We start from the raw sequence: 26,873 nt of genomic DNA, 5'->3' as shown, positions 1-26,873 counted from the left end.
TCAATACAGGGATTTGCAAAGGTCAGAGAGGAGGTAATTACAGACCTCTTACTGATGAGAACATCTTATATTTAGTGTCTTCATTTTGTCAGAATCATATAGCCATTTTTGTTTCAGGTTTGATCAGGTTATATTTGACTGTCCTTAGGAGCTACAGTGGATATAAAAAGTCTACACACCCCTGTTAAAATGGCAGGTTTTTGTAAAGTAAAAAAAAATAAACCAAGGTAAATCATGTCTTGAACATGTCTTTCATGTCTGAACTTTTTCCACCCTCAATGTGAAATTACAGCATATAAAAATTAAGTGAAAAACAGAAATCAGAAACATTTTATGGCAAAATAGGAAAAATAAAAAAGTTACAGAAACCTAGTTGCATAAGTGTTCACACCCTTTTAAAACTGGGCATCTGGCTGTGTTCAGAATGAAAAAAATTCCCATTCAATCTCATGTTCAGAAGTAACTATCATACAGCTGTCATCGATGAGATTATTCTGATTAACCCCAAATAAAGATCAGCTGTTTCTGTAGGATTTTCTTGACATTTTCTTGGTTTCATCTGACTGCTGAAGCCATGGTCTGCGAAGAGCTGACAAAGCCTGTACAGGATCTCTCTTGTCGAAAGATATCAATCAGGAGAGGGGTATAAAAGAATTTCCACATTAGATGTAGCAAGGAACACCGTGAAGGCCATCATCAACAAGTGGAGAAAATGGAGCACCACAGTCACATTACTAATAACAGGACGTCCCTCCAAAATTGATGAAAGGACAAGACAAAAACTTACCAGGGAGGCTGCCAAGAGACCAACAGCAACATTTAAAGAGCTGCAGGAATATCTGACAAGTACTGATTACTCTCTGCATGTGATGACAATCTCTCGTATTCTTCACATGTCTGGGCTATGGGGTAGGGTGGCTAGACAGCTTTTTCTCAGAAAAAACATCCAAGCTCAACTAAATCACCCCAATCTATGTGGAAAAATGTGTTATGATCTGATGAGGCCAATTCCAAACTGAGACTAATTCCAAAAGGTATGTTTGGGGCAAAAAAAAAAAGGCAGATCACCAAAAGAACACCATACCCATGGTGAAGCCTGGTGGTGGCAGCATCATGCTTTTGGGCTGCTTTTCTTCAGAACTGGGGCTTTTATCAAGTTGGAGGAAATCGTGAATAGCTATAAATACCAGTCGATTTTAGCGTAAAACATTCAGGTGTCTGCTATTAAGCTGAAGATGAAAAGGACTTTCCCCTTTCAGTATGACAGTGACCCAAAGCATGCATCCAAATCAACAAAGGAATTGCTTAACCAAAAGATCAATGTTTTTTGAGTGGTCTAGCCAGAGCCCAGACCTGAATCCAACTAAAAAATCTGTGGGGTGACCTGAAGTGAGCTGTGCACAGGAGATGCCCTTACAATTTGATGGATCTAGAATATTTTTGCAAGAGTGGGGACAATATTGCCAAGTCAAGATGTGCCATGCTGATAGGCTCTTACCCAAAAAGAGTGAGTGGTGTAATAAACTCAAAAGGTGCTTCAACTAAGTATTAGTTCAGGGGTGTGCACACTTAGGAACAGAAGGGCTAGATTAGACTTTGCTAGAAAACATCTAAAAAAGGCTGCCCAGTTCTGGAACAACATTCTTTGGACAGATAAAACCAAGATTACCACTACCAGAATGATGGGAAGAGAAGAGTATGGAGAAGGAAATGACGGGCTCATGATATAAAGTATACCAGATCATCTGTGAAACATGGTGGAGGAAGTGTTATGGCATGGGCATGTATGGCTGCAAATAGAACTGGGTCACTGGTGATTCTTGATGATGTGACTGCTATTATTAGTCGCAGGAGCTATACTTTCTGCTCAGATTCAGTCAAATGATGGAAAACAGATAAGACACAATGCAGATGGATAATGTCCCAAAACTTACCGTGAAAACAACCCAAGGCCTTCTTAATGCAAAAAAATAGAATATTCAGTCACCTGACCTCAACCCAATTGAGTTGCTTTTCACTTACTGAAGACAAAACTGAAGGCAGAAAGTCCCACAAACAAGCAGCAACTGAAGGCGGCTGCAGTAAAGACCTGGCAAAGCATCTCCAGGGAGGAAACTTTGGTGATGTCCATGGGTTCAGGCAGTCACTTACTGGAAAGTATTAATGTCCAAGTACTTAAAAATAATCTTTTATTTATAATTATGTTAGTTTGTCCAATTACTTTTGAGCCTGTGAAAATTAAGGGACTGTGTAAAAAAAAAAAAAAAAAAAAAAAAGGCTGTAATTCCTAAACGGTCAATGCAATGCAAGGCATCTTTGTTAAATCCCTTGAATCAATGTTGAAGGTCTACACTTCAATCACATCTTGATTGCTTCATTTCAAATCCATTGTGGCGGTATATAGAGGCAAAATTTACGAAATTACTGTCCAAATACTTATGGACCTGACTATATCTGATACCTACACTGATGTTAAATAAATATGAATTGGTATTTGCCTTCTGTGTGAATGAATGACTTCTTGTAGATACAATCTTCATGGAACTTCTCGCTCTGCTAGACTTGTTTTTAGGGATACATCGATAGCATGTTTTTGTTTTTTGTTTTTTTTTCAGACAAAGTATGAGTATATTTTTTTTGTACTCATCAGTACATTTTATTTGGCTGTTCTTATGTTTATCTGGGTTAAAAAGTCTCCTTGAAAAGCACATACATGCATGTTCATGCACTAGGCTCTTTCTTTGTAATGCTTGCTAGCTGATGTAAATGAAGTGCAATAGTTAGCTAATTTAGTTAACTTGGAATGAGCAGAGTTGCAATGGAGAAGAGTGGGGTTTATTCTACTTTCAAAAAGCTTTTCTGTAGAGATGGTTTTTATCTCCATGGTTTAATCTCATCAGAAACCCTTGTTGTCAAGGACACGCACTTAGCATTGTCTATAGACATTATTTCACCTAGCCAGCGTTTGCTGTAGCATTGGTTGTTGTTGGTTGTTGAGCTGAGTTTTATGTTTAAGATGTTTTATCAGGTTTCTTTTGTTGTAGGAAGATGCTGTAGTTTCTCATTGTGATATTTTTCACAAAGCACAGTGTGCAGTGTGCTTTGATTGGATTTGATTGCCATGATTAACTTTGAGCCTGGCCAATATGATGGTGTAATAAGAATATCATGCTAAGTTATATAATACAGTTTTCTGAGATGGTATTCAGGTATTCTGATATCTTTTTCGAACTAATTTGTATTTCAAATAATTACAAACTGATTAGAAGCAGCTGATTTGATGATAAAAATGTGTACACAATCTTTTAAAATTATAGAAATGTAAAGACATTTAATTATAAATCTTAATGGGAAAAGGATAGAACCAACAGTCCACAACAGTTACTCTGGTGTAGTTCTTTTGGCCACTAAATCATCCCACATGTGTTTCTCTCACACCTCCATGTCCCCCTTCATTCTCTGTTATTAAACCCTCCTCACCCTTTCTGTCTCCTCCATCAGTGGCCCAGCAGGCTCCCTCCTCTATCTCTCTCATCTCTTTCTGTTTTTTTCTCTGACTTTTTCTTGTTCCCTCATTTGTCTTCCACCCCTCACCCGTCCATCCATCTGTCCATCCATCCATCCATCCGTTCGTCCATCCATCATTCTATGCACCTACCCACTGTATAGTGTAATAAAAGGCAACTATGGGGTTGGTCAAATATTAGTAGTGCCCCATCTTTTTCTTATCACTCCATCCATATCTTTTCTCTGGATTAAGCGTTCAAAATGTACAGGTTGGATTGCAGAGCTTTGTAATTGGCTTTGATTAGATTGGATTGTGTGTAGCAGAGTACAGCGCTAAGCTTGGTAATGACGTGGGTGTCAAGAAGTGTCATTCTAGTGTCCTCTGGCATGCACACTAAGACTTGTGCGTTGTGTGCTGTGATTGGATGAGGTTTGTGGGGTTTTGGCTCTCTGTGCTGCTCCCTCAGTGTTGAACATTGCAATAAGTGATTGACATTCACGCCTGGTTTTACTGCGTTCTTTTTAGCACAACCTGGCATATACTTTTAGCCCTGCAATGCTGAGTAAAACTAGACCATTTCTAGATGGCGTGTGTGTACGTATGTATATATGTGTATATATATATACACACACAATATATATATTGTGTGTGTATATAAAATATATAAAATATATTGTAGTAACTCTCAGCTGTGGCAGGCGGAACACAGACACAGAGGAGGCAGGATAAGTGAAAACAAGAATGATTATTATTTTAGGAACATGTAGGAGTGGTGGGCTGGTGCAGGTGGAGGGAGAGTCAGGATTGCTGGTGAGGCCTGGGGGAGTGCATCACTGTCGGCCAAGGTGAGGGACGCAGGCGGACAGCGGTGAGTAGCAGTATCGAGGGGTCTGGAGGCTTCCCATGAGAGCCGGGGGTGCGTGCTCTTGCCGCTGTCATTGGTCTCTGGCAGAGAGGGAGAGAGAGAGAGAGAAACGGATCAGCATGTATGCAGAGACAAAACTTGCTCCTTTCACTGGGCCTGCTGCATGCTTTTATACTCTCCTGATTTCTCCAGGAGTGTGAGGAGCCGCTGCCGTTAATATTGGCTGCCAGGTGTGCTTGTTTCCCTGCTCCGTCACCATGCGCTTGCTCGCTATCCACAACTATGGTGCTGAAGTGATGCTGTCCCTGCAGCACCCAGGTGGCAGCAGCACGAGGAGTGTGCTGTGTTTTTTTATTTTTTTATTTATTTTTTTATTTTTTTGGGCTGGAGGCCCTCTCTCTCTCTCTCTCTCTCTCTCTCTCTCTCTCTCTCTCTCTCTCTCTATATATATATATATATATATATATATATATGTGTGTGTGTGTGTGTGTGTGTGTGTGTGTGTGTATATATATATATATATATATATATATATATATATATATATATATATATATATATATATGTATATATATATATATATATATATGTATATATATATAGTTTTGTATACAGTGCTGTGCAAAAGTCTTAGGCACATGCAAAGAAATGCTGTAGAGCACAGATGCCTTCAAAAATGTTTCTGCCTTAAAAAAATACTATAAAGAGCAGTAAACAGTAATAAATGAAACAAAGTCAATATATGGTGTGGTGATCTTTTGCTTTAAAAAAAAAAAAAGAGTAGTCTAAGGTATAATTTGTGCAGTTTTATCAGGAAGTTATCTGGTAAGTTGCAGAAGCAGCCACAGTTCATCTGGAGACTTTGACTGTCACACTTACTACGCTTCTTATTTTTGCAGCAAAACGCAGCAGGCTTCATTCTGTTTTTTGTCATATGCTTTCTTTACTGATGTACAAATGTTATTCAGTAACATTTAATTTTCTGCTGGAAATAGGTTTGGAAATTGGAAATCTAAAATGTTTTTGTACTAACTCACTAATGTAGAAATCAAAATAAAATTCTAGAGCAAAGTTTGTACTTAAAAAAAAAAAAACAAATAAAATAAAAATAGGGTGCCTGTAGGAAATTAGCTGTTTAGATTAAGCCGCCCGCATTCTCCACCAAAATATTTAGGAGATTAGCAGATCAGGTCAGAGGTGAAATTTTGCAAACTTAATATTTTAATAGCTGATCAACTATTCGTCTAGCGATAAGTAGAAATTAGTGTATTGTGCATGGGATATTACCTCTGTGACCACCGGCAATAATATCCTAAATATAGTGAAACGCTATATTAAGAGCACAGTAACAAGATCGGCAGTTTAAGGCAGTAAATTATAAGCACAGAGACACAAAACACTTGCCTTTAAAAACCAGGTGAGACTTAATTATTATTAATTTAATTAAACTTAATTATTAAACTATTCTAAGACAAACTAATCTAACACAAACGCATGCATGGACGTGCACACACACGAAGGTAAAACAGGGAAGAGTTTTGAACAGAGAATGAATAAAGTCCCGAGTTTCTAGGACTGTATGTTGTTTCTCAGACCATGACCTGAGCAAACCATCAACTTATCAATTTAGCCTTCATTTTGTTTAGAAAGGCTTTAAACTTTATTTTAAAAGCACCAGTTCAGCTAGAATCTGGAGGTACTGTACTTGCGTTTTAAGTCTCTTTGGACGGGGATTCATCAGCAGTCTGGTTGCTTTAGAGTGGCGTCTCTGAGCACCAGTCAGGAATGATGACTGGAGTGAGGCCGACCCCAAAGTGCTTGTTCCAATCAGCAGGATCTTGGGGCAGGGTGTAAACTGCATTCTCCTCCTCTGACACTAATTAGCATACTGGCCTCTGAGTTACTGTATGTGCTTTTTCTAACTTTCCACAAGGTAAAGTTAGAACTTTGGTCATGCATTTTGTAACAGGGATGTAATACATTGTACTCACATTTACTTTATCCCTTTACTTTATTAAATTTGCAAAATTAAATAACGATCACACACATCAAACATCACATAATTGATGTTCATGATACTTATTAACATTATGATACCTGTTAAATGATCAAAAGCATCATAATAACTAGTGGCTATAGGCATGATACATATAATGCATGACATTAAAAAGGCAACAAGTTTTTTTCAAACCATGGTGCATCATTTTAAGAGTCATTGTCCTTTCAGATTATGTAAGGTAACCTGGTGCATGTGTTAAGGCTGGGTTCTGTGGAATGTGTGAACAGTGGTGAACTTTGTGTTCCTGGGGAGAACAAAGGTCTCATTCCATGAGGATCCTTGGGTGAATCACCCCCCTTTTTCCTGAAGTTATCAGCTTTACTATCCTGTTGGGTGAGCCATCTGGTCTTGGCTGACGGCCTAAATCAATGAGGTTGACAGAGGTTTCTGTGGCTGAGAGGGTTCATCCTCTGGTCAGGGATGTTCTAATGTTTGACCTACTGTTCAGAGGATAGCTGAGATTAGGCAGATGCAAGCATTAACTTGGTTCCTCATGATCTGCAAGTGTGGGTCCATTGTTTTATGGTTCCTGTGGCAAACTGAGTGGAGTTCTTTGATAACGTTTGGTCCAGGCTTCTGTGATCTTGTTGCTGCCTGTTCCCTTAAAATCCTACATGCCTTGGAGTTTTGCACAGTACTGTGTATTCTTATTCTCAATAGCTGTACTGCCAAATATTGTTTGAGAGAAGGTGCCATTCCTATCACTATTATATTTCTATATTTTAATGGAAGATTATCATTCCTACCCCACAATTATCTATCCTGCCCCCTCTCTCTTTGCCACACACTTAAAGAATTGCTGTTGATTGAGGCCCACCTGCACTGTATTATTTGCCCCCCTCACCAGTATGACCCAGACCCATGTCATTAACACCTATGGAAAGGAGCGCGCGATGTAGTCTGTAATGTAGGAGGAGAAAGGAGGTCTTGAAAGAGATAGACTAGCAAAGAAATTATTGATGGACTGTTATATTGATTGATAACAGGCAGATAAATTATGCAGGAATAATTGTGGTAAACAAACCTTTTGGTTTAGAATAAATGTAATGAAATGCTGATTGGTGTGGGGTGCTAATTATGCAGCAGATTAAAATGAATAATTTGTGCAAAATGTATGTGACAATTAACTGTTTATTCTGAGCAGCTATAAATCTTAGTCTAGAGATGTCATGTAGTCATCCCTTTTCTGTCTGGCAATGGTATCAGCGAGGGTTATTTAATTTTGATTTTTTTTTTTTCCCCAGTTTGTTTTCTGTTATATCAAGTAGGAAATATCTGAAATAGAAATATCAGGTAGGAACTGTTAAGCTGTAGTTGCAAGGATGCTCTCTGGCCTTTTACTAAGCTCCCTTAACCAGCAGTCCATCGAATCATGTAAAACGTATTTAAAATGATCTTAGAACTCAAGTCCACGTGCAAATTGAGAAAACTTACATGACCTTTGCATTTCATGAAGTGTTTGTTAACCTGGCAGCAGATCATCATAAAGTTTTTCCCAAAATTGCTGAATGTATTTGGTTTATTTTCCATTTCTAATTGAGTCAGTGTTCATCAGAGAGAGAAGGATTGAGAGACAGGTATATCCTTAGGAGCATACCCTCATCTGTTCCTCTGGCTCTATATTTCAGCTATTCCTCTTACAACTGGCTCACCAAGCATATGGTTCTGCTTTTTCTGACACATTCTGGATCTCTTCCAGGTATAGAGCCATATTCAGCAGCATGCTGTGACACAGCACAGTTTGTGCTAATTAAGCTTCTCATATCAAATATAGTATATAAATATGCAAATTTTAAAATAGCCTATGAACATCTCTACACCTTTGTCATCACAAGAAAGGAAGTATGAATACATTATGTATACAGGGTGTCCCAAAAGTCTCCATACATAGGGGAAATTAACACTTTTTAGCAAACTGTAACTTTATTTACAAAACATTCTCTACATGATTGCCATTTCTTTGTAAACACACGTGGAGTCATCTCTCCCAATTTGGGCTCCTAGTTTGGCAACAGTGTCGTGTGTGATGTGCTTGCCTTGTTTCCTGTTAAAGTCCATCACAACCTTGCGACAGCCTCCCGATCCAGCTATGAGAATGATTTCAATGCGTTCATTTTCTCAAAGGCATTCTTAAAGGCTGTCTGGAAAAAAAGACCAATGTCTGTATGCGTATATGGGTGGACATCGTAGCAGGGATTCAAAAGTGAATCCAAAATGTCTCGGAGGCCCTCTAGTGGCTAGCTGCTGTACAGTTATAAACCCCGCCCATTCCGATTTTAATGAATGGGAAAGGAGCAAACTTGCATTTTTAGTTATTCTCCACAGATTATTTTAATGGTGTTCTGTCTTTTTCAAGTTCGACATTGATACAGTATGTGGCCAAAAGTATGTGGACGCCTGACCATCACACCCATATGTGGTTTTTGTCCAAACTGTTACCACGAAGTTGAAAGTACACAGTTGTCTAGAGCTGGATCGCCGACTGCACCCCAAGTCTTCATGCCTGACCTCACTAATGCTCTTGTGGATGAAAGGCCTTCCCAGAAGAGTGGAGGTTATTGTAACAGCAAAGGGGGACTAAATCTGGAATGGGATGTTCAACAAGCACATATGAGTGTGTTGGTCAGGTGTCGACAAACCTTTGGCCATATAGTGTATATCTCCCAATATTTTTCTTTACAGTAAATGCACATTATTGACAGTTAGGGTTGGGTATAATAATTCCAGAATTCCAAAAGATATGTTTGTTGCCCCCCCAAAAAAAAAAAACACCACCAAAAGAACACCATACCCATGGTGAAGCATGGTGGTGGCAGTATCATGCTTTAGGGCTGCTTTTCTTCAGCCAGAACTGGGGCTTTTATCAAGGTGGAGGGAATCATGAATAGCTACAAATACCAGTCAATTTTAGTGCAAAACCTTCAGGTGTCTGCTAGTAAGCTGAAGACGTAAATGAATTTCCCCTTTCAATGTTAGAATGACCCAAAGCATACATCAAAATCAACAAAGGAATGGCTTAACCAAACAATGATCAATGTTTCTGAATGGCCGAGCCAGAGCCCAGACCTGAATCCAACTAAAAATCTGTGGTGTGACCTGAAGTGAGCTGTGCACAGGAAATGCCCTTACAATTTGACGGATCTAGAATATTTTTGCAGGAGACAGTGAGAAAATATTGCCAAGTCAAGATGTGCCATGCTGATAGACTCTTACCCAAAAAGACTGCGTTGTGTAATATAATGAAAAGGTGCTTCACCTAAGTAGTAGTTTAGGGGTGTGCATACTTATGCAACAAGGTTCTTGTAAGTTTTTTATTTTTCCTATTTTTCCCTAAAATGTTTCTGATTGTTTTTCCACTTAATTTTTATACGTTGTAATGTCACATTGAGGGTGGAAAAAGTTCTGACATGATTTATGTTGGTTTCATTTTTTTACTTCACAAAAACCTGCCATTTTAACAGGGATGTGTAGTCTTTTTATTTTATTTTTATTTTTATACCTAGCAAAACAATGTGAGTGAACAAAGTGATGACACAAACCAAGGCAGCTAACTCTAGCTCAATTTCACAACAATTTACGACTGACTGTATGATCTTAGCTAACACTCAAAGTAGCTTGGTAAGCTTAGCCGGTAACTTGTTTTTAAAAGTATCCTACCAACAGAACGAGCAGAGCATAAATGAGAGATACATTACTGCAGGTGTTGGAGCTTGATAGAAATCGTGTAATTTTTTTTTCATCTAAACATATGTTGTGTTGAGTGTAAATGTTGATTGCTATTTATTAGTATATTTACAGTTGGTACCTTGCGTTAGCTACTTATCCTTACATTCATTTGATTAATATGATGGATGTCAGCTAGCTAGCAAATAGTAGCTCAGTCAGTCATGAGTCAAGGCTCTAAAATCTTTTCTTGACAATGATAAAATCAATATACTTGTGCAAATTATATGACTGCAATTTAGCATTTTACGTATTAATTAATTAATTAATAACAAGGGGGGGGGGTGTCCACCAGCGAAATGGGCAGGCAAGAGACGGACCCACTGTCCGGCTGGCCGTATCTACTGCACATCCTCTGGCTCCAATTTGCTGAAGATGCCAAATTTCAGTTCAACCATTAAAGACTTTAAAACATCTAAAGCCTCAGATAGAGTCTGAACCTGAATCAGCCAAAATTCTGGATTTCATTGCATATCACAGTAGTAATTTTTGTGGTTAATGACACTGCTTGCTGCTACTGTACAATTAAGTATACAGCAAACACAGCAAATCGAGATTAACGTTCTAAAATCTAACTATCTTTGTAAGTGTGATTTCCTCACACAGTGATTGTCAGGCTTTGATCGAACTGTTGAACAGCTTCTGTATGTGCCACAGAGAAAATGGGCCTATGTGTATTCAATTCAGTTTCAAATCAGATACTGGCTGTGAAAATGTCCTCAATGCTCCAGCACTGCAGTGGAGTTAGAGGAAATGAATAACTAGCTAGTTACCTGCTGGTGAACTAGCTCACAGCTGTCAGGTAGACAGAAGTGGGATTTTAGAATGTGAGCCTCGAGTTGCTATTTCAGCTAGTTAGCCTCCTAAACAGATAGACATCATATATAGTTCTAATTCACTTACCGCTTACCTGTTAATAATCAGAATATTGGACCACAATAGGTTTAAGCCATTGAACCAATTTCGTAAAGTGATAAACTAAGCTCACAGGTAATCGTTATAATTGGAATTAGCCATTTAGTTGTTTTTTTAAATGCAGTAGTTCTCTTGTTTTCTTGTAAATACGTGATGCATTTTCTTTTCAGGAAGCCTAAAATGAAAAAGAGCTCAAAAACTGGACTGAAGAAGACTATATTGCAAACCATGATTCAGTCCGTTTTGTTCATAAAGCATGAAATCTTTTTCCACCGTTTGATTGTGTATATGTGCACGTATGTTTGTTTTCTTTCTACAAGTTCAGTATCAATATACCAAAGGATTGATTTGCGAGGTTACACTGTCAAGACTGCACACACACAAGCCTTTCCCCTGTTCCAGCACACGGCTGAAAAGCACTTTTTGAAAACCTAGTGAAACACTTTTCTGTCAGATTTATTTTCTGTTTTCCTCTTTTTCGTTCTCCCCCGATAAGCTGTGTGTGTGTGTGTGTGTGTGTGTGTGTGTGTGTGTGTTCAGAGGGATGTGCTGTAGTCAGTGATGATTTAGTTGCAGGCTTAAGCCCAGTGTGGCTCTATTCTGGCTCAAGGTCTGTAGTGTCCACCTGGACTGCTCTCTTCTCTGGAGGCACCAGCTGCAGAAAAGCCAGTGGCTTCAGGTTAACAACTTCAACTCTGGACCTGTTTTTTATGAGAGGGCTGAGAAAATCTCAGATGCAGTGGTTTTGTTTAGAGTGAGAGGTTTGTAGGTGATGTATGAGCCGGTTAAGGGCTTGTCTGCTTCTCAAATCGCCAGGCTTTGCACTCTGATGTACTGTTCATGGTCTAGCTTGTTGAATCAGTGGGCTTTGCTGTGGTAACTCTCACTCAAGGACATGAAAGCGAAATGGAAAAGGAATGCAGCATCTGATTATCTCTCTCTCTCTCTCTCTCTCTCTCTCTCTCTCTCTCTCTCTCTCTCTGTAGAAAAAGATGAGACTGGAGTGATGGACAGTCTGCTTGAAGCGCTGCAATCTGGAGCTGCTTTCAGAGACCGAAGGAAGAGAGCACCTAGGCCCCGAGGTGAGTCTCATCTCTTTCATCACGTCTTCTCTACTTCCCTCCATCACACTCGCTATACCTCTCTTTTGACATGCAGCCCCTGCACCTTCAGTCTTTCTTCGGTAATCTCTTCTTAAAGCCCTTCCCATCTATCTACCATATTGCACTTCTCCTGATGCCATGAATCTTACCCTGACCGCTTCTGGGCAAGTATGAATGTATAATATCATGTTAGTATAGCTGGTATGGAGCCTTCGGGACCCATCTTCCTTCCCTCAGAAAGGTAAAGAATGGGACATCTACTCCTCTTTTATTATGACTGCTGTCTGGCTCTGACGTTCATGCTGGGTGGCTGATGTCACAGCTGGTTACAGAGCCGAGTACTTCTAGTATGGCCTGCTCTGATCGCTCTGACGCCAGTCTGAGTGAATCCACCCCATCTTCATGCCTCCAGTGCTGAGGAAGACACACACACACACACACACACACACACACACACAGAGACAGACACAGACATGCATGCAGCTGCAACCAACCTGACAGCCTGTTTTTTTTTTGCATCATAATTCAATAAAATTCTAGAGGTTGGAATTCTTTCATTTCTATAAAAATGAAATACATCATATAAATACATAATAAATACGTTATCAAGAGATTTGAAGATATCCAATCAGCTCTTCTCAGCAGCATTTTCTGTTGTTCACTCACAGAGGTGGCAACAGCTATAGTTTAACTACATCATCTATAAACTACACCATTTACGGTTAGTGACCCCTTGCTACTGCAATACAGGAACCACCTGATAACTACATTTTTCTGCTTTTCAGATATAGCAGCAGTCAGAAAGAATGCAAATAAAATTCACCCAGAAGTAAAGTCAGATCACTGAAGGGGAAAGGACGCAGGACCTGAAAGATATGCTTGCTTCTGGTAGCTGTTAATTTGCGCCAGCTTTATCAGGTGAACTCTGAGCTGTGAATTCATGACCCTCAGTCTTGTGAGCCAATAGAAAACAAATGGATGGCACTGTGGACTGTTGGGGCTGTAAAAAAAAAAAAAAAAAAAAGTCTTTGGAATGTTGGCATCGCTGCATTCATTAATGAACACTTCAGGACATCACCTAAATCCTAATTAACTCTAAATTTGGAGAGTCTTGTGTTTAATTATATAGACTTTCTATTGATTCTACTGTCTGAATGACAATTAAGAGCCACGGCTGAGTTGTTTGTTCTTATTTATTACGAATAGCATAATTCAGGCAACTGTATTAAGATAGTAGTTGGATGATTAATTTTGAAATTGGTTACATCCACAAAACAAGGCTGTGAGAATTGATACAACTCTTTCAGTCCTTCTTGTCAAGTCAAGTTGCGTGTGCACTAAACGTTCCTCTTGAGAAACCAAGTGCAATTTTGGACTAATGTCGTTCCTCCTGTTGCTCTGCTCCATCCACATCAGCACAGACGTTTTCATATTTCACCACAAAAATAGGAACTATGCAAGAACAGAAAAAAATGTCTCCTCTCCAACCAAATTAGCACGTCATCTTTATATATATCTTTGTATGAATCATTCCAGTGAGATTAATCCATTGATCTGTGCACATCTGCACATAGTGTATATCAAATGAGAAAGCTATGAACTCCAAATGAACTCCTCAATGACAAAAAAAAAAAAAAATTCTCATAATACCTGACTATATATCTATCTACACTGAATTCACTCCCCTTTTGAGAATGTTTACACTACTGATTTACAAAAAGAAAAAAAAAAAAAAAAAAAAAAAGGTGGAGCAAACTTTCTTATACACGTCCCATATTCTGTCCCATGGATCTGTCTTTCTCAGTCTTATACTCGCTCATACTCTGTTTTTTCTGGTATTCCACAGATGAAGCAACTCAAATGGTCAGCCAAAGGCCAGTTCTGAAAGACTGCAATCATGGTAAATGGAAAAACAAACCGAAAATATTTCTCCTGTCTGTGTGCTTGGCTCATTTCCCCCTCTCTTCATTTCTCATTAATACTGCAATCTAACCTTAGTCCCCCTTCATTAACACTGCACTGTTAGTCTTTTCCTGTCTCTGGTACCATATGTACATTATGAGTTTTGCCTCATTCCTCAGACTCCAGGGTCTGTGGGAAATTGAGATTGATCAAGCTGCTTCTCTAATGTATTCCAACCATAGTAACATGACTCATAATTGTGATACATTACTGTTCATTATACCGGTTAAGACTTTTGTCTCCATGAACATTGCACTTTTCATGCTGTACAGTTCCACTAGCCAGCGTGGTGCTTTTTGTCTCATAATCATGCTTTGACCTGTGAAATATTATCGGTCAGAGCACATATCTGGTTATGTATCACAGTTTATTAGCCAGAACAAGCTTCTTGCATGATATTGGTTTTCTGTTTCTCGTTCTTCAAGAGCTATGTTTTGTGTGTTTTCAGCCAATCCCAATGCCAATCATAGTGCTTCTAGCCTGTCTGTCAGTGATTGGTGCTTTGGCATATGTGTTGTTTTTTTTTTTTTTTTTTTCCTTCTTCTTCTTTCTTTTCCTTCTTTTTTCTGCCTGAGTGGGGTTTGCTGCTAATGTGCATGCATTAGCTCTGATGACAACTTAGTGTTAATGCGCTCTGGAGCTGCCCACGGAGACTTGTTGATTGCCCACCTGTCAGAATAGCACTTCACAAGCAGTCTGTCGGTTACGTTGGAATTTTATTGGCCTGGTAGCAGTGGGAGAGGGTTTTGCTGAAGAACCTCTCTATGCCTTTGCTTCTCTTACAGGGAAAATGTTATGAGCTCCATATCCAGTGTGGCACAGACTGTAATGACCTGTTATATACATTATATGTCATAAAAGCCCATTTTTGCGACCAGTGACAGAGCTCTGTTTGTGTAAATTTGCCAACTGCTGAATATCTTCATATTATCCATCTGCTCATGAAGACATTGAAATATTAATGAGTCTACATTCAATTTCCTAGAATTAAGTATGGTAGGAGCGGGTTAGTGTGCGTCATCAGCACAAGAAAAACAACAATGGCTGCCTCATCAAGGTTGCACTATAATTACTATTGAAGCACTTAGAATAATTAAACTATAACCTTATTAGGCTATTATTGCTTTTGATGTGAGTCTCTGCAGCTGGTGCAGCAAGCATACATGAATACAATTATTGAGGATTTTCAGTCAGCACTGACTCACTCTCTCTCTCTGTCTCTCTCAAACACACAATTAAATGAGAGAAATTAAGCCAGTGGTTTAGGAAGAGAAAGACACGTGACATATCTTGTACAGTTTTTCAGTTACTACTTTTTACTGCTCTTCTTCCTGGCACATTGCATTCTACGATTGCTGAAGCAACCCCCATGGAGGACATACGGTCCTCTGAGGCTGCGGTGAGGACACAGCAGTCTTACCGCGCCCTTGTCCCTATGCTCTGAATGCGGCCTTGCTGAGTAATTGAGCCCCAGGCTTCGCTGCATCCATGTAGGCCTCAGCTCCACCAGGCCCCAGCACAGACCTGGCTAATTAGCTCTCATCTCACACCAGGACTCTGTCCCATTCATCTTCATTTTCACCCTGCCATCTGCTTTTTAAATAAAACTCCACAGTTTCACATGCTAACACACTCAGCACGCAAAGGCCCCTGGTCCCCTTGGTGCTCTACCTCACGGCCTAAACTTAATTACTTGTTATTTGCACAGTGCTGTGCGATGAGAGTATTTCTCTCTTGAGATTTATGTCAGGTAGGGTGGATTTTTTTTTCTGTGTGTCTGTCAGTGTTGTCTTGTGTGTTTGTGCTGGTATATGTGTATTTAGTAATTGGTATCAGGGTCTGGCTGATATAATGTTCGAACAGTACCAAGGTTACACAGCATTTATGTAAATCGTGCAGCTAAAGCGCTGGTAATAATGCTTAAAATGTTCAGTATGTGAATGTGATGCTAATTTGAACATCCATTAAATATACTGTAGAGTGCCAGGGGAACTAATCACACACAGATACAGTGATTGTTTATGAGTGAGCACAGTTGCTCTTGTTTGTGACTTCAACTCTTCATGTTAATTACTTGTTTTAAAGTTAAAGTCTTGTTTAACTAAAACAACAGGGTTCTGCTTATTTTTTGACCATGTAAAATTATATTGGCTTATACAGCATATTCACCCCTTTAAAATCTGGTTCCTGTTACTTGGTATAGAATAAATATCAGCTTTTTCCAGCTGATATTCTTACTAGTTTTCATATTTTTCATATAGCTTTTTAAAAAAAATATATTTATTTATGCAAACAAGGCTTCATCTAATTAAATGTGCATACATTTACATACATAATAAAATGTTTTGATGTTGTTAGAATTAAAATATTTATTTCACTGTTAAGACATCCTCATGAGATACACTTCTACAGAAAAAAAATGTAATTTATTTATTGTTTTAAAAAAAAGTACTGTACCATGTTATAAAATTTAGTTCATGCCAGTTTTCAGTATAATGTAAATCGACAATATTCAACATTTGGTAAGTTTCTGTCTACTATTCTTCTAATATTCTTCTCATGCAGATTAGTGTGGTTCCTGAGCTTGAAGTTAAATTAAGGCAGCTGTTTTTTTTGTGTGTCTGTGCCTGTACTGTACAAAACCAGGTTATGTGTATGTTCTAATCCTCGATGTGGTTTGTCCTTTATCATCATTAAGGGATCAAATATCAGTCAGTCGGTCACGGGCTCAGTGACTAACAGAAAGGTGGATGATAAAGTTTGTCAGAACCCCTCCATGCTTTGTTCCCTCCTCTCTCCCAGCTGTAAATACCCCTCCGTAATTGATCTCCTGGGCTTTGATGTTTCACACTCCAGCAGCACGGCAGAGAGAATTAAAACAGAAACATCTTTGCAAAGAGATACTGTAATTAAGCCCAGAACCGGTCAGCTCAGTGTGTAGCCATTATTTCAGTGGGCACCAGCTCTGGTTGTGGTGTGCGTATGATTGGGAGGGCATAGGGTGTCTCAGTACAGAGCTCCCATGGCAGCTTGATGTGATGTGACCAGGAATTGGAAGGCAGTACTGCAGTACTTTAGGGAGTGGAGAAGTTATGTTGCTTTATATAAAACTCCCACTACGGAGGCAGGTTGTCAGTTTAAGAGCCCACTATTTGGATTTTATGGGTAATTTGTGGTGATGCGGACCACTGGGCACCTCTGGTGGGCTCCTCCTTTGGGTTTTATATTTATTTATTTGTTTGTTTGTTTGTTCATTCTTTTGTCGTAAAAGCACTTTGTCTGATTGCTCTTTTTTTCGCCCGTCTTCCCAGTCCTTTCTCCTTTTCAGGAGTGAGAGTAAGAAAGAGAAGAGAGTAGTGTAGCTCTTCAGCTTGTTCTGTCTATTGCTATGTGTTACAAGTGCCATATAGGTTGACTTTATGCTTGACTTTACTTACACCTATGCGAGATGTTTGCTCTGCAAATAGATAATGGTATATGCTGCATTACCTGTGTCACTAGAGCCTACAGCAAAAGAATTAATTTTAATCCAGTGCAAGACTTTAGAGGGATGTGGGACTACCATGTAAAGTTGTTAAGTTCAACTTGTAAAGGTGTCCCGTCCAAGACCATTGGCATGTCTGGTTTAGCCCAATAAGGAATTTACCTTTGGTCTTCAGAAGTCGGTGTTACACGTTCAAATGGTGCAATGCCAACTTAAAAGTGGGGACGGTATAGAATGCAACAAGTCAGCAGCAGACCAAGCATACACTACATGGCTAAAAGTGTGTGGACACCTGATCATCACACCCATATGTGGTTCTTCCCCAAACTGTTGCCACAAAGATGGAAACACACAATTGTAGAGAATGTCTTTATATGCTGTAGCATTACAATTTCCCTTCACTGGAACTAAGAGGCTGAAACCTGTTCCAGCATGACGATGCCCCTGTGCACAAAGCGAGCTCCATGAAGACATGGTGTGTGAAGGTTGGAGTGGAAGAACTCGAGTGTCCTGCACAGAGCCCTGACCTCAACCCCACTGAACACCTTTGGGATGAACTGGAACACCGACTGAACCCCAGACCTCCTCACCAACATCAGCGCCTGACCTCACTAATGCTCTTGTAGCTGAATGAACACAAATCCCCACAGCCACGCTCCAACATCTAGTGGAAAGCCTTCTCAGAAGAATGGAGCTTATTATAACAGCAAAGGGAGACTAAATATGGAATAATATGTTCAACACGCACATATGAGTATGATGTTCAGGTGTCACAAACTTTTGGCCATATAATGTAACTAAATTATAGGTGTGTCTCTGATTGCTTATTTATTATTCTGTTTGGTTTCTAAATATATGTGGTGTATATGACTTTTACATCATTTACATCATAGTGTAATATGTAATTCACAAGATTATAACAACAACCACAACATTGGCAGAAAGCTTTGTATGACATCTCCACAGCTACAAATATACATCCCAAAATAGTTGGAATCAATTTGCTAACATTTTATAGATCAATCAGGAATTTCCCTGGAAACCAGGGATGTTTCGACTCTGATACTTGGAGATCGCTTTTAATCCTCCAGATTCATAAAAGATGCACAGGCAAGTCTGAACAATGCGCACACACACACACAACATTACTCTGCAACTGTATATGGCAGTGGAGGTCTGGACTCAACCAAGACAGTGAACCATTCTCCCTTTACGAATCTATTAGGCATGATTCCCTTATTAATACCTGACCTCAAAATGATGATGTAAATTTTTTATTTTTTTTTGAATTGGAGCTTGAAATGGATTTGCAGTCAGCCAGGAAAGGTCAGCAAGCACTCGGTAAATTAAACCCTGAGAATGTTCACAGTTGGATGAGTGAAGGAGCATGGAGCGCAACTAAAGGTTTTACGAATGGGTTTAATGGACACATGGAATGACCTTATCTGTTCCTACTGGGAATCTCTGCTGTGTGCTGACTTATTCGACTAAGCTGCTTCCGTGGAATGTTTGTGTAGTTGCTTAAAAATCTAATGCTGTAGTTTACTTAACAAACATGATCTCATGTTTCACAGCTCATGTGTTTTGCCTTAAGTAATGAAAACCTGCCACTTTTCCCATATCATTTCACTTCAGTTAGTAATCGTGATTATTTGACAGGAAAACAGAAGCATAGCATGAAGGGAATAAAGCTCAAATTTGAGCATCATGAGATGTCAAGATGTTTAAACGAATCATTTCTCAAGCTATAAACTGCACAGATATATTTTTGCTTAAAAATCTGTCGTAGACAGTTCCTGTTTCTGATCTGTGCTGTGTGTGCTGACCTAAACAGCTGGTTTATCTTCCGAGTAGTTTGTTTTAGGTAATGCTTTTAGGATGTGTCAACTGAACTGCTCTTCCTAAGTCAAACATTTTATTTGGAGAAAATGAGTTTCATTTGAGACTTTTTTTTTTGTAGTAGCAGTAGCTCACTCATTTTGTCCCGAGGCAGCCTCAGCTGTTACACAGAAAGTTGCTGGACTGAGTGTATGAGGGAGTGTGGGTGAAATATGAACTTTTCCCAATATGTTCTAGTGTCAAAGTAATTGCCCCTGCCTGTTTTAATAGGCTTTAAGAAACAGTGGTGCTCGGAGACCTAGCCAGCCGAGACTGCAGATTCAGAGCACACTATTCCACCGAGGCTTCCCGACTGTATGAAACTTTATGGAAGAGACTGCAAGCATGCATTCTGTTAATGCTTAAGGAAAGATTTGTAACACAATGTTGATCTTTCTCAGTATGGGGAAACCCATTGCAGTTGATGATTAAGGGATAAAAACATGAGGGAGTATTGTGTTATAGGAAAGTAATCAACGACATCATTTCACTTACACCACAACGCCAATATCAGAATGTATTTTTGATTTTTCCAATTACAGGACATTTTGAAATGTTTTATTCCTGTTTTATACTAAGGCAATTTATGAAGTTTTTTTTTAAATAATTAAAGAAAGACACATCATACTTTTAATTCATTTGTAGTTATGTTTAATTTTGTGGAACATCTGAGAAACAAGTTAGTTCCTGTTATCGATTATGATTTAACAGTTATAAACAGTCGTTCCCTCACCAGCCTCTTTCTTTCTCTCTTGAAGTTATTAAGAGAAAAATGCAGCTTGTCATGTAACAAAAAAACAGGAAGCCCTCCATTCTGAAGCCTTTTTCTTTTTTTTTTTCTGTTCGAAAAATTAAAGGAACAGCGTTACCTCTGACTGTTATGAAGCACTTGCTAACACTCTTTCCCTGTTTATGTTGTTGCTATAGGAACGATAACGTATTAGAATGAACACATTAATATATCTGTAAACCTTACAGTTGCGGGAACTACTGTCAGAGCTGCCGTTAAAGAAAATGAATCAACCCCTTCTTCCAATCAGAATCGAGCATTAACAGAGTCATGGTGTAAATATGATATGTTTAGCGATATAAATTCACTTTGGCAGCCGTGAAGAAATATCTATAGCCATACTTCAGCATATGCGGCTTCAGATTTCTCCTTCTGACAAAGCATCCTGTCTCAAATACAGCCTGTGTCGAATCATCACGGATGGTAGAAACGCACTGCGCATTTCTATGTGCTTTGACAATGTGTTAGAATTTTTAAGACTGTGCTTATTGGTAGTCTATGATGTTTTATTTTTTAATTGCTATCAAAGCCAGAGAATCTTTGCCTCATTTTTCTCCTTTTTTCCTGTACAAATGGCAGCCAGAGAAAATGGAAAGCAATAGTTAATCACTGGCTCTCAGACAGAGAAGGGGGGTGTGTGGGATGGAGCACTTCTCTCTCTCCCCCATCCGCTCTCTAATTGATGCTACATGTCATTGTTCTAAAAGTTGGAATGTCAAAACTCTTGATTTATTGGTATTTCGGAGCCATACATCATCTGAACATCACATGCAGGCCTTGTGCATTTTATTAGGATGAGTGATTAATTCAGAAAGTGCCTGTACAGGAACTCTAACTGAACACACTCTCAAGTGCTATCAAATATACTTACACAATGAGAAATCCAGACACACACACATACACACACATACAGATACAGACAGAACTGGTGACAGGAAGAATCTAATTTAATCCATTAAAAAAAACTCTGACTGGTTAGACCCAGTGTGTGTATTAAAAAGCCCTCTCTGGGGTTCTTGGAGTGCTGCTTGGTTCTGTTGGCTCACCATTTAAATGAAGCACTGTGTGTGTGTGTGTGTGAGAAGTTTGTGTTTGTTCTCTTCAGGTCCTGTGTGTAGTAAGTATAGAGAGAGCTGTTTCACAGAGGCTAATTAAAGCCAGTTCACTGAGGATGTGGAACCTGCACATTCATGGAAGTATGTTGTGTGCATATGCGCGTGTGTGTGCGTGTGTGTGTGTGTGTGTGCGCGTGTGTGTGTGAAGCGCAACACTAATGAATGGGGATGTAAGCTCTCACGGGTCAGTGGAGGAACTTTAAACCAATGCGGGTCTGTGGTGTATTCACTGGGTGCTCAGGTTAATAAACATGCTGATGTTAGGTTAATAAAGAAGTTATTAAACGTGCTAATGTGCTGATGTGCAGTGGAGCTCGACGCAGAGGTGCGTGCACACACTTTAGCAGATAGAGGAAATTCTCTCAGTGGCTGCTGTAACCCATCATTCCATACCCCTCCTACCTATTCCCAAAACTCATTGTCTAAAATAGTCTTAAACTTTGTCATGATATCTTGGTGTAGGTCGACCAATTAAGAACACTAGCAGGCTGTGAAAATGAAAGGAAATATTTTTTACGAAATCTTTGTTTGAAAAGTATCTATATATAACAATATCTACATATAACAAGGACCAAAAGGAAACCAAAATAAATAAATAAATAAATAAAATCGCCACATTGTTCTTTCTGCAGGATATCTGTGTTAAGTGCTGTTGCTGGAGGACATCTGTAGTGATTATGATCTATTCACCTGGGATAATCGAACTCAGTATCTAGTGTCTTCACAATGTATGCATTGTTTTCACAGTAAAATCCCTTTCGTAATACATGTACGTCATTTTAATATACACTGATTGTTTTGGCCTTTATTATAAGCTCTTGTTGTAGTGTGAATTGTGCTTGAACAGCCTTTTCCTTCTTCCCACAGGATATAATGGAATCTTTACTGATATTTCAATTCAAACTCTTTATATACTGTATATCACTTGGAGTTATTTTTAGTGGTTGCGTTATAGAAGGTAAAAATATGATCTAATTGTTCTAGGCACATAAGTCCTTAAGAAAAAAAAAAAAGGTTCAGGTGGGAATAAAATCCCAGAGATACTCCAATAATAATTACATTACCCCACCTTCTCATGTAAAATGGATCCGGTCCAAATAGGAGATTTTTTTAAGGACAGCATTTCCATAAAATCTCTTACATTGTCAGTAGGGTATAGGTATTGATTTGAAGATGTTACTGGAGCCAATCATTTGTTGGTTAATCATGTAATGAATAAATTTGCATGAAGTTGAGAAAATCTCAATTCAGAATTGTCACTTATTGCCTTCTTATTGTCTCCAGAATCACAGCTCCTTTTTTAAATGAATCGGTTGCTTTGTTGTGAGAATGTAGGGTTACATTAACATTAAAAGACTAGTCCAACATTTTTCGACCTGTTCTCTGTCTACTGCACCTGTAGAGTATGCCTAGTGATTACCAGTACGACATTTTTTTGTTTGCTCGTACTGATAATAGAGCACAAACTGTTTTTACTCATTGTTTACTCAAAACTCACTTATAATTATTGTTCTGTTGTACTGAATATCAGCAAGGCTGTGATTCGGCTGTAGACACGAAGCTGCATGTAGTCACAGCCATGCTGATATTCAGTACAACAGAACAGTAATTATAAGTGAGTTTTGAGTTGCTTGTGCAATATTGCTTTTATACAACAGTTCTATAAATAAGAAATAATATCGATTAACATCCTGACATTTTCGACACAATATAGCCAAGTTTGTTTTTGCTCTATCAACGAAAATAGTTCCCATAAAGAAGCCACAGCTGGATAGAGTGTTGTGTTGCCATGGTAACACATGAGACTGACTGACAGCTCATAGAAAGTGTAGTAACAATTTCAATGTAACAAACTATTGCTAGAATTTGAATTAGATGTAGTAAACAGATAAGTTAAGTGATACAAACAGTGAAATGTCCCAGTGCCGTTATAATAAATATCAGCACTCATGGAACGCCATTTAGCCAATCAAGTGGACCAGAGATAACTATTGTATAATGGAAGTCTAAGGGCACTCATTGGGGCAGTCAATAAAAATGAAACACTCTTACTTTGTACAATTAATTTGTAAGTGGTGACACTGTAAGCTCTAAATCTCTATAATTCATCCTTTGAGCGATGGGGCTAATTTTTCAGAGGGAAGAATTTTTTTATTTAAGAATTGTTTATATGTTAGGAATACCTCGTGATCTTAGGGAAAGTATAAGTCTTTTATTGTATTGCCACAGTGTTTGAATGTTGGATAAAACTTCATATAAATAGCTTTGCTAAGTAGTTTTACTAATTATTAGATGAACTTAGTCCAAAGCAAAATGACTCACTACCAGGTCTGAAAACCTCTTTCAAATTCTCATGTCCTTAACCATTCCAGTGAACTGACTGAATAGGGTTTTACACAAACTTTATTAAGGTCATTATATATAATTAATTAGTGTAGTTTTGAACTGGATTATATAGTCACGCCTTCTTCCTTTCTTTTCTCTATAAATTATTGTATTCTTTGAGCATTAACGGGGTGAATGATTTCATCTGGTCCTCAGTGCGTCAGTCCTCTTCCTTCCTATTCCTCCTAGAGTGGTGTGGTGATAATGTCCTTAATAAAGTTTGTGTAAAACCCTATTCAGTTAGTTCAATGAGAACATTCTAGACATGAGAATTTGAAAGAGGTTTTCAGACCTGGTAGTGAGTCATTTTGCTTTGGACTAAGTTCATCTAGGTGAGCTTAAACTCCAAAAACTCCAAACTTTGGAAGCATGAGTCAGTAGATAACAAGACGTCAGTCCGTGGCCTCTTTTTTCTGAGGACAAATGCCTGAAGTGAAGGAACCAGTCATTATTGTGCTGCATTTGACTTGAGGTTGCAACTTGTAATTCCCAGCTACAAACCAAGAAAAGCCGAAGAAAAGCTTCCTCAACTTGAAACTCGTCAACTTAAGTGTAGTCTTCTCAACTCCTTCCCAGTTCCTTCCCTGTTTATGGAGTGACATCAAATCAACATGGCTGCTCACAGAATTAGAAGTAAGCAATTTAGTGCTTATTATCTTTAAATGAGTTATACAGTATAAACAGGTGTTTGCTGTAGATCAATCAGCATGCAGATACAGTGTATTCACTTGTGAAATCTCTAACACTGACTACACAGATTGATGTCTGAGGAGGAAAATATGCATCACTCATCACTGTTAGCTGGTTAGCTTATTGCTAACTAAAGACAAACATAGAGGTGTCCATGTTTTTTCCACTTCGTGTGTTGAATATGCCGAGGATGAAAATGACATCATTCCGACCTGTGAGTTACCACTTACGAGGTAATTGGAAGTCAGATGCAGTATTAGTAGCAGTCACGGTACCTATGTGCTGTCTTTCCTTGTCCCATGGATCTGACCATTTACTCCCATTCTCCTGTAAATAAAAACATGTCCTGATGCACACCTCTAGCTCAAACTTACCCACTCTGACTGCAAATGGTGTGCAGAGGGGGTGTGCTGCATTGGTCAGAGCCTTTTCTCCCTGTATTTGTTTGAAGTAGTGTGTTCTGGCAAAGTTGCCATCCTGTGTGGTTCGCTGCAAAAAAGACATGCAACATGATTCTTCCCAAGCACTGAAATGTTGCTAGAGGCCATTCAGACATAGCTGCTCTCTCACTATTCAGAGTGTGTCATGCTTTACATCTGGTCTCTCAGTACCATGCACTCTTTGCCTCTCTTTTGCCCTCTCTTGTCTTGATCTCTTGCTTACTTGATCTTTCCCTTCCCTCCCACACCACCTCTTATCTCTTTTTCATCCTTTCACTGATTATGGCTCTCTCTGTATATGTCTGTACAACTCTCTCCCCTTCTTGCCCTCTTTCTCCTCTCTCTCATACAGTCATAAAAGAAACACACTGGCTGTAAGCTGATCTCCTTTTTTTTTTTTTTTTTGGGCTATTTCTCACAGCAGACTCAAGGTCATTGGAAATGGACAGGATGTCCTTGAACACAGAGAATGAATTGTGGCTGATCTCTAGGTGAATCTCTTAGTGCACCTCGTTCCTACTTCTAGTCTACACTAATGCTGGCACATGAGTTTGCTACCTCTTAGACAGAAGGACAACCTGAGATCAGGTCTGGATAACATGAAAGTAGAAATGGGAGAGAAACGGTGGTGGGTAAGCCAAAATTTCTGAAGAGATAGTGAGTAAAAATTGGGAGTAATGGGCTTAAGATAAGGCAGAAAAGATTGGAGATACTGTGTGTGAAGACCATCCACATTCTAGTGGGTAAAATATAGAAACTAACGAGAAAAAGAAAGGCATGTAGAGGCCAAGAGGGGCTTGAGGCGTGAAATGCTTTATTAGGATGTTGAAAGCTTGCACAGTAAGCTCCATGGCATTAACACTGGAGGGTTTTCTTTCTCCGACTGCATCTGTTAGATGGAGACTCAGGCTGGATCTGTCATTATCTTCAACAGAGGCAATGAAACCTGCTGCAATTGGTGGCCATGTTCACATAGTACAATGTCCTAACAAAGAAAATGAAGGGGTGTACAGCAACTGATATGGTTGGAGGGGATACGATGAACAAGACCCCATGCTTTTTGTGTTAATTTAATTTAACTTTCCCTCTTATCTCAGAGCTGTGTGCAGACATAGCCCTCGTGCAGCAGCTCATCTATCTCTCCCCAAACCGAAGCTACTGGGAGACGCAAAAGCATTAGCCAGAGCTTCCCACCCTGTCAGTCACCACACACAGCCACTGTCCATACCTTACACTGGATACTCTGGAGGGAGGATCGGGCTAAATTGGTGTGAATTACACACACAGGAAAAAAGAAAAGGGAGGTGAGTGGTAAGCATTAAAGAATGTAGCTTGAAGCTTAAGGTGATTTGGATTCAAAGCAGAATTTGCATGGATTTCAATTTTTTTAGATAGCTTGATTCTTCTCTCTCTGTCTTACTCTCATGTTCCTTCTCTTTCTTGCCCTCCCTTTCTCTTTCGCACCCCCCCTCCCCAAGCTCTTGAGCTCTTCTAAGTGCCAGTTTAGTCTCCAGCCACCTTTACTTTGCTCTTTGCTTGTGTGGTGGTAATGGTGACAAACTGGGTTGTGACAGTTAATCTGGGAGTGTGACAAAGAACACAATAACTGCTCAACTGTACTGTTATGAGTATGTTCACACGCACATCAGAAATCTGTGGAAGCTGACAGAGCCTCAGCAGAAATTTGGCTACTTCAGAAATCACACATGATTACAGCTCTTCGGTCTGCACACTTTTACATCTCGGCTAAATCTTGATTGAAGTACTATTGTTTGGGTTTTCTGTATAAATACTGGCATAAGCTGGAGGAGTTTGTTGTAACTGTGACCTATTTGTAGCTTAGGTTCTGTTACTAGCTGGGTCAAGCAATGGAAGACACTGAACTGTTTTAATGCTTGTGTTAACGTGAAATCTACACATCTTTAACGCCTGTTGTATTAGCACTCTCTTCTTTTG

At 39.1% G+C, this 26,873-nt stretch overlaps 1 protein-coding gene across 3 annotated transcripts in view; it reads left to right on the top strand.

The window, feature by feature from the left end:
• Nucleotides 1–26,873, top strand: part of diaph3 (diaphanous-related formin 3) — a 324,811-nt gene that overhangs the window by 257,427 nt on the left and 40,511 nt on the right. For 2 of the 3 annotated variants that reach the window (XM_053238349.1, XM_053238348.1), the window contains 2 exons: nt 12,057–12,152; nt 14,020–14,073. In XM_053238349.1, coding sequence (XP_053094324.1) covers nt 12,057–12,152; nt 14,020–14,073 — 150 coding nt within the window. The remainder of the gene's footprint in view (nt 1–12,056; nt 12,153–14,019; nt 14,074–26,873) is intronic. The other variant, XM_053238350.1, reaches the window with a different exon arrangement.

This window comes from Pangasianodon hypophthalmus, chromosome 11 (assembly GCF_027358585.1).
Source record: "Pangasianodon hypophthalmus isolate fPanHyp1 chromosome 11, fPanHyp1.pri, whole genome shotgun sequence".
Taxonomy (NCBI): Eukaryota; Metazoa; Chordata; class Actinopteri; order Siluriformes; family Pangasiidae; genus Pangasianodon; species Pangasianodon hypophthalmus.
The sequence above is the reverse complement of the archived record's forward strand: the minus strand, read 5'-3'. Positions and strand labels throughout refer to the sequence as shown.